We start from the raw sequence: 12,769 nt of genomic DNA on the forward strand, positions 1-12,769 counted from the left end.
TATTGTCTATTTTTAGACAAGGCAGAACTTTTTCTGAAAGTAATTAATTTTTCTACAAAGGGTGAAAGGATGAAAAAGGCAGTCTTGAAAGAATGCACTGATAATTAAAAAAAGAGTCTCAAAACACACAGTGTTTTCTAACAGGGCAGAAAAAAGTTAAGTTTGCTTAAAGTTGATGTTTACGTCATCTCTGTCTATTGAATAATGAGTCTGGAGCTCTATCTGAATTTGATACTAAGCAAAAAATGACTCATCACCTTGGACAGAAACTGCATGACTGAAAAATGCCTTGAACCACTTTCTCCATTAGCCCCGTTTCTGCCAAGGTGTGCAAACAAGCAGCTTCAGAGTGGCATTAGCATCACTGAGCCTGGTACTTAATGTTTAAAACTCACAGAATTGGAGCTTTCCTCAAGGGTGTAGAAATATTATCAATTAAATTAATTGTAGACTGTATTTTATTCTTGTGATAAAAGTACCCTAGGAAGCAATCTTATTAGATATAACTAATTGCTGTAATTAGTTTTTAATAGCTCTGGTCACTTTGTGTGCTCTATTTTATACCCAAGACCACAGAAATTACTCTTATTTCTGTTAACGGGTCCTTAGGCAGACTGAAGAGGAGCAAAACTTCAGAGTAGGCGGAAAAAGTATTTTCCTTTCCAAAGTCTGAACAGGCTATTCACACATGTTTGAGAAGACACATGCTAACCAATTTATAGTACATGTGTATCTGTCATATCCAGCAATACAATAAAATAAAGTAAAATAATGTAACCATGGGAGACAGTAGCAGGTTGTGTCTGGCTCACAAATCAAAGGCTTCACAGCCCTGCTTTACAGAAATGACACGATGACCTTCAAAATCCATGTCTGTCTGCAATTCTTTTTACTGTTTTTTAAGTAACTGCTAAGATCTCCATATTGAAAAGGGTTAAAGAAAGTGTTTTGTCTTTGATAGGATAATACTACATCAATGGAGTTTTTAACTGTATGAAAGATACTGCCAGAAACTGAATGGCCCTGAATACAAAAGTGAAACTCATATGCTTAGAGAGGTGTTTTTGTCCTCTGGTAAGAAGATGCGAGTACGAAATGGCAAGCACAGCAGGATATTTAATGTGGTATACACAACTAATTCTGACACATTTTTGAGAAGAGATGACATTCTGGATAAATGCCACAAGCCTTTTCAGGCCTAGCTCACACTAATTTCCAGTAAGAACCATGGTTCCTTGTATTGTGGTCTGACAGCCCATCCTGGCTGCAGCAGGACCAGGTGAAAAAGTTACAGTTCCCAGGTCATTCCCAGTTCTTTGCAACCCATCCCCAGATCTGTTGGCCTAACAGCACAGGCTTTCCTGCCTGAAACAAGTTCTGAGAAAATGACCCATTGGGAAAAATTTACCACTGAAAAGCATTTGAGCTGCCCCATGTCATTGACACAAGTGGCCCATGAGAAGTGACTGAGGGTGAGGTCATGACAGCAGAACTGAGGCAGTGGTACCCTCCCTGTGTTGGGACAGGGTTGAGAAGTCAGGACTGCTAGCAGCAGTGCAACCAGGACTGAGCACATGGCTGGGATGTTAGGCAACAGCCTTTAATCTGGCCTGTGTAAAAGGCAAGAGTGGTCACCTTTGTACTTACCTTTAGCGGAGGACATTTCCAAACATGCCTCCCTGGAGAATTCCCATGTATTTAAATGGTTGAAGTGGAACACACACAATCAAACTTGCAAAAATACCTTAACAGCTAATATGCTCTGAAAAGCACCTCCACTAAGCTATCTCTAAGTTTAGATGTGAAACACTTATGAAAATTTGTCCTATGGCACTTGCACATATCTGAAAACACATTTCTAAAAGCCAGAAGAGACTATGATGCCCAGCTGGCCTGACCTCCGTATAGCTCAGGACAGAGAAGGCCACTGCGCAATTTCCAGTAATTCTAGTTTGTGTAAGGAAAGCTTCGCTTTTTGGTCTTGTGGGCTGCTGGTACGATGAGTAGCCTGAGATTACAGTTTATTTACGGAAAACCATGCGAGAGCAGAAGTGCGGGTCAGCCACTTCCATCTTAATCAGATATGTACAAGACAACTGATGAGTCATCCTACAATGCAAACATGAGCCAATGCTGATAAACCCACCAGAGATTGTGTTGCTGATTCTGACAAAGATCTTCTCAAAATCTGCGAAGTCACTCCAGGAGGACTGGAACATGTGCATGAAACGGTTGATATAAAGATTCTCCATCCTAAAAATAAAACCAAACGTCTCTGAAAAAATAATCTCCAGCTTCCTCAATACCCTTCTGCATTCTCTTCCACCCTCTTATTTACCTACACACAATACATTTTTCAGTGGTGGAATGTGAGATTGTTCACCTTACAGAATTAAATGTGCTGCCTGTACCTTTACACACAAGTTTGAAAAGCATCTCAAGGGCCCCATCTCTGCTATTACACTAACTGAATTCTATTCCAGGGTTGTTCCTGGCAGCCTACAATGGCAGTGAATTAAGACCTATGTCATATAAAAACTACAGTCAGAAAAATGAGTGCTTCACACATCATCAGTAGTTAGCATCAGCTGAGAGTGCTAAGGTCAGTATAGGAACCAGTTCAGAAAGGGGTATGGTGACACAAAAAGTTCGAGTGATTTGCACAGTCAGAACAAACACAAACCAGGATCAGTCCGGTCAGTATTCCTAAACAGAGAACAGCTCCTGTAAAGTATCTATGTGACCAACACCAGAATGGAACCCTACAGTGTGAGCCTGAGTTTTTGAGAGCTTTCTGTTTACTTGTGCTGCTGGTTAAACTTGACACTCACCTCTGACCTCAGGAACCAAGCCATTTGGTTGCAGACATCACATGAACATGGGGGGCTGGGAGCTTAAAACATCTAATTCAGCAAAGTATTCTGTCTACAACACAGTCAAGCAAGTTAATCTCATATGATATGACAAGTCCTAAATTGTTACATAAATGCTAAACTGTTGTTATTAAATAGATAAAATTTATTCTGACTAGAAAGCAAATAATGAATTTGAAAAAGAAAGTTGGCTTTCTGCTAACACTTCAAATGCACAAAGGAAAGTACACACATCACACAAAGATAAGCAGGGCGGATAATGAAGTAAAGAAAGGTCACAGTGTTGCAGGAAATCCTCCCAAACAGACTCTGAGGGAGGAAGAATCCCATAATGGTGGATTTATAATCAGTAAGCTTGGACTGAAGAACCGTAAAAAGAATTGTGTTAGAAGTGGTTGAAGAGGACCAAAAGTCTGGACAAACAGCAAGTGGTAATCCAGGGGAGAGCTCTAGACCAGCCTGACCATAACTCAGACAAATAAGCTACTTGTGCACTGAGCCCAAGTGGGTGCACGTAGAATGGGCTGTTTCTGCTGCTCTAGATGGCTTAAGAGGTGCCTGGAGGCATATTAGGAAGTAAAACTAAGGCAACTGTCTAGCCTGGAACAGGAGATGGTGACATCAGAGGTCGAGGTCTCTTCAAAGCATCACAGAAGGGTTGTACAAGGACCAAATGGAGGGTAACTACTGGGCAGGGCTTTCTGGATGCATACCAGGTGTTTGAATCACAGAAGAACTTCAAGAGGAAGTATGACCATGACCAGAAATTTAAATTATTTTGAACAACGTAACTCAGTGGCTTGAGAGGTTACTTGAGACTGTCTCATGGAGAGTTTCTGCTAAAGGTCCTGTAGAGCCTCTGCCCTCTTTCAGAACTGCTCTGAAATTAGGAAACACCAGACACATGAAACCAGTATGTACTGCTCCCCTCCTACCCAGGGTGCTCTTCCTACCTGGGGCTATTAGCCTGATCAAACCCAAGCAGTAGGCACAGCACCTGGGATCTGGTCACAAATCTGCTGTGGTCTGACCTGTTGAATGCCAATCATGCATTCATTCTCAGATGTTTCAAAGATTACTTTGTAAAGGAAGCCATCTTTCACATTTCCTATCTTGGAACAAAATTACAAAGGACTTAGGAAATAAAAACCTGTTTTCCCCAAGAAATCAAGTACTTCTCAGGTGTCTCTGGCACATACTAGAAACCAGAACAAGAAAAAAAAAATGGCAAAACATTGCTCATAGAACTTAATCTGCCCAAATGCAACACTGGTCCAAAAAAGCTATGCAAGCCTGCATTTCTGGCACAGAATTCAGGGTGAGGGTTTCTGTTTGCTAGATAGTGTAGGTCACGTCAGCATCAGAAACCTTCAGGATTATGCCCACCTACACACGATTAATCCTGCAAATGTACAGATTTAACCACTACCAACAGCATATAAATGTCCAGACTTGCAAAAGTGGAAGGAATCTCTGAGACATTATCTCTTTCTTTCTAAGCTCGGTTTTGCATGTCCCAAGCAAAGGGGCTTTCCCATCCCTCTTCTACTACTCCACAAGTCTCATGTAACTCCTACTGCTCTCACATTTTTCCTTAAATGTGCTCCCTGCCCACCTTGCAACTCTACACTTGCCTTTGGATTTGCAAACACCCTTTCCTGCCTTCCTTTCTACTGCACACAAGCTGAAAGACGACCACATGCTTACTCCATTATATCTCCATTCAGGCCAATAGTTGTCCCAAGCTCCAAAAGCACAAGGTAGCTAGAGAAAGGCTATCAAACTCGTTCCCTGAAGTTTTTCACTGTTCACCCAACCAAAAGCAAAGGTCTAGATTTTCAGCCAAATGTGCCGGGCAAGAAGCATTTTTGTACCTTGAAAAAATATCTTTTGTGTCACACCAGTTCTCCAGAATGGCTGGTTATCTGCAATGAAGTTTTAGGTTCTTCTTCAGGGGAAGGTACCCTTACAGCCAATGGCAAAAACAGATGTCACTGCACTCTGTTGAATTGTTTGCAAGTTTCACCTGGCTGTGACACAGTATCTCTGACAATATGCTACAGACTGGCAGGATGGGGTTGCTAGAAGAAGAATGTAGCCTTTAAATTGGTTGTGTCTACTAATGGCAAACTGGTCATCTCTGGCTTTCAGATGCTGTAGCTCCTGCATTACACCTAAATGAGCTGGGAAACATCTGTTTTGCATGGGCTAACACCATGCTAGAAGCAACATCTCTTGGAAAACAGAGGATTTGTAAAAGTTTGGAACACTGTACCATTGCTAGGGTAACAAGAGAAGATCCCACTGACCTTGCATGGGGTTTGTATATTTTCGCACCTCTCCTCTTCGCTTAAAAGAGTTGTTTCTTGCCTTTTCTGAGCTAGACTGATCCTGAAACGGGGCCAAGAGAAGTGCTGTACAGTGTTTTCTCTCTTCCCTTGCTTAGAATCGCTTCTTGGTTTTGCCACAGGTTTATTCACAACAGCAGAACACAACAACCACGATGGTTTCTTACTTTTTTTGGGGGGGATGGCCTCACCCCTGGCTGTTTCACGGTGAACAGGGTGTTCTGTTGTCTCACCTGTTTGAATCTCAGAGCACTTCACAGATGTGCATGGACTCTACTCCCAGCACTTTCTGGGAGGTAAAGTTAAATGATGAAATTTGATGAATTCAAATTGATAATTTAACTTATCAATTTCCACACAGATGGAAGATAAACTAAGAATTAGGGACAGGCTATGGTAATCTGGCCTGCATTTTAGTAAAGTCCTGGCTATAGATCTAGAATGATCTTTTCTGGCCTTATAAAAATTTGACTTGCTTTTGAGACAACAATATGTAAATTTCCACAGTTTTCTTGACTTAGTTTTCTTGATTTTTAAAATGGATTTATTTATTTTCCCAAAGAACTATTTCTGACGGCCATTACCAAGTTCATTATCTGCTCATTAAAAGCACCCTGCAGGTCTGTGTTCTAATGTCTGTCTGTGGAAAAAGAACATAGTAGTCTAGGGTTTTCCAAGGATCCATGGTCAAGGCTCCTGATTCTCTAAAACTTCTTAAAGCTTTAAGAATCTACTGAATATTAAAGGGCAGCTTGACGAATAAGGTATTTCATGAGGTAAAAAGGGACCTCAACTTCTAGCTCATATTAAAGATGAGAGATTTGGTTGTTTGTAAGTCTAAACATAGATATAAAGTTGTGACATTGGGTAAGCTTGGAGGCAGGAAGCATCTGTCTGTCTTTTGTACCACAGCTCCTCATGTGACCCCACAGACACTTCTCTGGTATAACAGCTAGTATTGCCTTAAAAAGCCAGAAGAGCATGAAGTCTGCAGCCTATTCCCTCACTCTGCTAACATCCTAGTTTGCACAAGATAGAAAGCTAGAGAGCCCAGGTCTTCAAAGCTATTTCAATTAGCTCTGAAAGATCTAGGTCCACTTGCCCATATGTGCTTCAGAAACATACTTATCACCCTGTTCACACCTGCTGGAGATTTATTCTGCTAAGGAAAAAAAAAAAGGGGAAATGTTACAAAGCTCAGTAGAGGACTCACAGGCCAGAGATTCTATTTACCTCATTAACCCTGTACTGCTTCAAAGAACTCTGCAGAATTGATTATTCAGGCTCATGCTATGACCAGGACTTTAGTTTTTTTCAATGACATGACACGTGTAGATGGGTTGACAGTGACTTTGTTGCCCCAAGCAGTTTATACCCAGGTGTGGTTAACTGATGAGCTGTTCAGAACAGATTTTCTTCAGCAGGGTCTCAAAGGTGCATTGATACCATCTTCTTTTGATATATGACTGAAAGGCTTAATTATCACAGGGGCAGAAGTATCTCTACTGGGGACTCTAAGAACTAAGACAAAAGCCCAAGGTATCAGATGCCAATAGTCCTTCACCAGTGCCTCCTCCATCTATAGTCAAAAAAGTGTTCAATGAGAATGCAAAGGCTCAGTTCCCACCACAAAATGCTTAAAATATTGATATAAAAAAAAAAAAATATTCCTTCAATTCTTCCCAACTTTGATTGACTGCAGATCCAGCTGGGAGAAGAGAATCCAATTTTCAATGAAACCTAAAAGGTGATCAGATTCTTGCCCTACCCCAAAAGAGATTTTGCAAAACTCCTGAAGTTCCACAAACACTTACGCTTTAGAGTAGTTCAGAATGAAGTCAATTCCTTTCTCATTGTCAAACTGGATGTCGCGAGGCAGATCACTGTGAGAATGGGCATCAATGCTCAGGGGAAAGCCTGGATGCCACTCCTTCCAACTGAGAAAACAAGAGAGGTTGGATTAATCATATAACATTACCAGCACAAGAGCTGTGTCATTCCTTTACCTACACTCTTTCTGTGACTCAACTCTAAATTTGTGGCAGACTAATTTGGGGCAAAAGTAGAGACTTATACCACATCAACACCTACCAGTACCCTACAGAATCCTGAAGTATGATGGAACACAACTACTTGGCCACCCAGCTACACAAAACTTGAAGTAACTTAATACCTGTGATATCTCCAAACACTTGTCACATTTGGTTGAAATTGGCAGTAGCTTCAAATGTATTGGGAGAGGAGGGAACAGAGAGACAGACTGGCACCCAATACACACTTATTCTTCAGGCTACATTTTTGCAGAACTGAGATACAGCAAATAACAGTACTCAGACATGTACTTAGGTTCCCCCAAAAGGCAACTGAGAGATGCAGATAAGTCTTGATTCAGCTCCTCAGAAGAGCCTTACCTCCTAATGGTCATGGCACACATTCTCTGCTCCGAGCATTCCTGCACTGTGCCCCATTTTTACTTCAAAACAAAAGAAAGTGATTTGTAAAGAATACTATTTCAATGGTATTTCCAAATTGCCTACCTTACACAGATTGTGTTGTGTGTTATCAGTTATGCATCTGAATTGTAAACAGCTATTTCCCTGGAAATGGTTTCACCTTCCTTTTTGCATATGTAAATAAAATTCCGTGCCACATCTCTTTTTGAATTATATTTTCCTCTGCTCCATTTCCCATAATTTGTAAGCAAGATCCTTTCTTAGTCAAATGATATCAACAACACATACACCAAGCCTCAGTCCTTCGATTTTGAATGGACCCTGTGTCCTTCTGATCCTCACTCTCATGATAAAGAGATGAAAGTACAAGAAACTTTTGTTACTTTAACAGAGAGTATGTCTCTAGGAAAAGGAAATGTCTAATGCTTTCTAGAGTTACTCATTGATAAAAGACAGCATTTTCCCATTGTGACCTAAATTAGGAAGAAATGTCTATGACAGTATAAAGGTGGGTATGACCACTCTGTTCTGATAGCATGTTCCAGTCCACTCAAACAGGGCCAAATCTTCCACTGCACTCCAGTGCAGGAAACAGCTGAAACTAGCCTGCTGCAGCAGCTAAAAAGCTCCAGTAAGAGCTGACATTTTTAGATCATGTTCCAAAACTGGTGTACTGTTTGTAAATGAAGAGGGCCCACAAAAAGACTGTACCACTGAATCCCCACTTAAGTCTTCCAGATAGGCTTATCTAGGATTCAAGTATCTCAAAATGCTACTTGTGCCAGGATGATCATCACTTAAGTGAATTCCATCTAAGTAAAAAACGTATATGGCTAACATGGTTACTTATGCTTTCTCTTATCCAGTAGTCCAGTAATTAGAGCAACACGATAATCTGAACATACTCTGCCAAACTCTGACCTGATGACAACAGGCCCTGGACCTCCTATGAGAAACTCACCGGTACATTTTTTGACGAGTCTCGAGCTCTTTGCGTCTGTGCTGCTTGAGAATCTGGGTCTTGTCATCCCGGAGGAGCTTTGCTGTAAAACAGAAGAAAGAGACATGGTTGTGAGGTTCCTCTACCTATCACTGCCCAGGTCTTGAGGAGGAGAGCCATGCAACTTGCAGCAGTCATATCCATCTCACCATACCTTCTCCTGGACTTGACAGCATGCAAAGAGAAGGTGTGAAGAGTGAAGCTGCTGTTTCAAGTCACTCCTTGTACCTGCTGAGCAGCCTGCTTTGGGATTTTATTTAACTCTCAATAAAACTAGACAATTTACAGGCAATAAATCATGGGACACTTAGGGGCTCAGTATGAAACAAAGATGGGGCGTTAATTCTAATTAGATCAACAGGGCTTCCTGCAAAGGAGATATGGAGCTGACAAAAATTTGGCATTAAGGTCAGCCTTCAAATTCAAGACCAGTCTAACAAGCCAGCGTAAGGACTTTTCCTTGCATGCGCTTCCCAAAATATCCAACTGAACTGACAGCTCCAGCCCAACAAACAGCTCAGAAAGCAGTCCTAGTCAGCAGGAAAAGCCCATTCCATAGGATGCAGAAGGGGACTCACAGTGACTCTCCATGTGAGAGAGAAGATTGGGAGGTACATGGGGAAAGGGAAAGAAGATGTGGAAGTATTCTGGATATTCTGCAGGAAATCAGGTTTCTTATGGCTCTCACCTCTTCCATCTCGAAGGACAATCTCTTTTTCATCTGTAATCCAACGGTAACATGGGAACTCCAAATAGTCACCCATTGGCGTTTTCACAGTGATGTACTTCAGGTACCAGTCATCTTGGTACCAATATTTTCTTTTCTCAATTTTTATTAGCTGAATTTCTCCAAGGTCTTCTTCCACAGTCACATCATAGGAGTCAACCTGCAGAGCAGCAAACAGTCAATCATCCACTGCACATGCGGGAAGCACAACCAGCACTTCACAAGAGTACCTGGTCTTTAGTGATATGGCATGGATACAACAGAACTTTCCAGCTTCTGGTGGGTGAGAAAAGGAAGACCTATTATTGAGCTGCAATGCAACAGAAAGACAGTGCCCTCATGGAGCTAACTTCTCAGGGATGCATGCAGTCTCTTACTGCATGTGGGGACAGCATCCAGCAAATGACAGTTCTGGTGGCTCTTGCACTATTAGGCGATACCAGCATATGAAGAAACGAGTAACCATTTCAAATATAACCAGTAAGATACTACGTGGTGCTAGGTAATGCAGGAGAACAGGAATTGACTCTCACTTCCCAAGAGTGTAAACAGCTCAGGGTAAATGGAAGTGCCAAGTGCTCATCATAACAAATCTGAATTGGCTATGGCAACCATGGGAGCAGCAGCCAAAGCCTACTCTGCTCAGACGATCCTGCTGAGCTTCATCTGGTTACAAGGAGAGACTTAATTCTCTTGTGGTTTTTCTCATCACAGCCAACAATCACCAACCAGCTGCTGATATCAAAGGGATGAGGCACTGCATCAACAAGCTGCAGTGCCTGTAGAGCTTCACCTGCCTGTGTGAGCCTTGTCATTTGCCTTCTGACCTAGACACCATACACTGCTTGTTCGTTTTAGGAGCACTTTCTTAGCCTTCCCCAGGCATTTGATATATGCACACTGTTACTGTCTTACTTGCTACTGCAAGGCTAATTCACATAAGGACAAAAACTGAAAAATGAAGAAAGATTAAACTCCAGGTAGGAGAAAGGAGGAAAAAAAAAAAAGTAATTTTTAAGTTCCTCCAGATGGTTTTCATTATTTAAACTGTTACAAAAGAAGGATTCATAGCAACCTGCACCCATATGACGGGAAAAACACACATAAGAAGGATCCCTTGGCATCCCTTCCTCACCCATTTTAACTCAAGTTTCCTACAGTATTAGATGCAAAGTACATTTTTCTATGAGCTATCCATGAATCACCAGCTGTGATGGTCATTTTGGGATGAAGACATCTATCTGTCCACTAAAGTGTGGGATGACAGACCTCAGTTCTCTCATAAACCCATTACATAAAAAGACCAGCTTTCATAAAGTTTGTCACATCTCATCGACTCAAAGAAGCCAGAGAAAAATAAAAAACCCTTTAGGCTTTGAAGTCCATCCTGCAGACAATGAAATATTGTCCTTGCCTGTTCTTCCCCAAAGATATTCTTCAATCAACTTTGAAACTGTCAGGCCATGATTGCTACACTGTAACTTATATGAGGCTGTTTCATACTAATATAGAAATTTCTTCTTACTTACAGCCTAATTTAATTTTAGGCTCAAATATTTAAAATGGGCATGGATAGTGCTTATTTTGATTTGCTGAGACTTAACAGACTCCTCTTAGTCTGAGCTATATTGTCCCCACACTTATTAAAGCAAAAGACAGTGGACTGTTTCTTTTAAAAAGGAAGTCCATCACATCTTAAATATAAATTTGCAATGCTTATGTCAATAGCACACCCATACACACCAAGCGGTAACAAACAGCTTCAAAAATAGCATGGCAGTCCCTGGCAAGGTTGGGATTACAGCATCTGTCTGTTAGGATGTGAGCTGAGAGGTGAAAATCACAGAGCTGAGATTTCAACCAACATATTAAAATGATGCTTGTCACTTTTCCATGCATCTCCATAGCAGAAAAGAAATAGCACTTTCTGTAGAGCCAATAAATATACTAATTCTAAATATTTTTTTTAAGTTTATGTTGCTGACTCTTCAACACCTCCACCCATCTACACTATTGCAGAAGAGCTAAAAGGATAATGTGTAAAGGTAAATTAATTCCCTTGATGATTGATGGTTTTGAACCAGCCATGGAGACTGAAAAACGCTGAGTGATTTTCTCAGAAATCACATTAATAGCGCCTCGAGCAACAATTATGACAGTCAGTGCCTGTAGGACATACCCCTGTGCTCCTGGTTAAATGAATGGAGATTCCTCCCTCCCATAATGCAGGTTTCCAAGACCACCCTGCTCCTTGCCTATTGCCCCATGTCCAATATTCTCAGCTTCACTCTTGTCAATTGGTACAAAGAATTCTGGATGATAGCTAGAAGATGTAGATTACATTCTCAGATTGCTTCCCGTTCTCCAAATCTTCTTTCCAGAAACAGACAGTGCTTGAACCATTTCTATTTCATACTCATTTCCTTGCAACTCCTGTATTTCCTCAACAAAAACAATGTCAATAAACTCTTTACCAGGTTCAGGTTTCACACTGAGTCAGTACTTCTGCAATTTTGTATGTCTTTCCAGGACCAGTTGCCACTTTGCAGAAGAGTCCCTCACCACAAGCTGTCATACCATTTATCTCAAACTTCCTGCTTGTGCACCTCTTCATGCAATTACAACACAAAATGAATTGCTTCTTTCGATTTTACCATGATCTTTTTGCATTTGCAGTCAGGAGCTGGAAGTAGCCACCTTGCAGAGACACAGTCCAAATTAAAACACAAACCTATGTGAATTATTACCCATTTGCATTCACCACTCTAAAGGCATTTTAAACATGTAAGGACTAATGCAATAACCTACAGAGGCAAATAAGGAACTGCACCTGGATCAGATTCACTTTGTATTCAGCTATTTGGGATTTTTATGCTCCATCTCACTCATTTCCTGTTCCAGGTCTAGTCACATACGGAGAAAAACAAGATGACCCAAGATACTCTCTAGATAGGGGAAATGTACAGAGTTATTTTAAGCTCAAGTTCTCATGAAAACCCGTTGCTGTCAAGTGATCAGTACAGCAAAGAAATTCTGAAATTAGTCTTATTTTCTCATCAACTCCTTGTCATCCAAGATACTTGACTATATATATATTTAAATAATTTCCTTTAAAAGGTTCAGCTAATAACTTCATTTAAAAAAAAACCCAAACTCATTTAGATGTATGCATTTCTATAGTTCTTATAATGCCACACCTATATATACATACAACTGAGATTTAAATTAAGGAATGTTAATCAGATCCAAAGAGTCAATAGAAATGTCACATTGACACCCAATTTTTGGAAGAAACTCATTCTTCTAAGAACAATCTCTTTGATAATATTACAAGAGCCCTAAAATAGTTGCACAAGTCACTGTCAATG

At 40.8% G+C, this 12,769-nt stretch overlaps 1 protein-coding gene across 5 annotated transcripts in view; it reads right to left on the reverse strand.

Moving 5' to 3' along the window:
* ALOX5 (arachidonate 5-lipoxygenase) overlaps nucleotides 1-12,769 on the reverse strand; it is a 40,147-nt gene that overhangs the window by 15,478 nt on the left and 11,900 nt on the right. For all 5 annotated transcript variants that reach the window (XM_065067331.1, XM_021293833.2, XM_065067329.1 and 2 more), the window contains exons 2-5: nucleotides 9,363-9,561; nucleotides 8,636-8,717; nucleotides 7,036-7,158; nucleotides 2,147-2,253 (exon numbers count right to left, since the gene is read on the reverse strand). In XM_065067331.1, the coding sequence (XP_064923403.1) occupies nucleotides 2,147-2,253; nucleotides 7,036-7,158; nucleotides 8,636-8,717; nucleotides 9,363-9,438 (388 nt within the window). In that variant the 5' untranslated portion in view covers nucleotides 9,439-9,561. The remainder of the gene's footprint in view (nucleotides 1-2,146; nucleotides 2,254-7,035; nucleotides 7,159-8,635; nucleotides 8,718-9,362; nucleotides 9,562-12,769) is intronic.

Source organism: Columba livia, chromosome 6 (assembly GCF_036013475.1).
Source record: "Columba livia isolate bColLiv1 breed racing homer chromosome 6, bColLiv1.pat.W.v2, whole genome shotgun sequence".
Lineage (NCBI taxonomy): Eukaryota > Metazoa > Chordata > Aves > Columbiformes > Columbidae > Columba > Columba livia.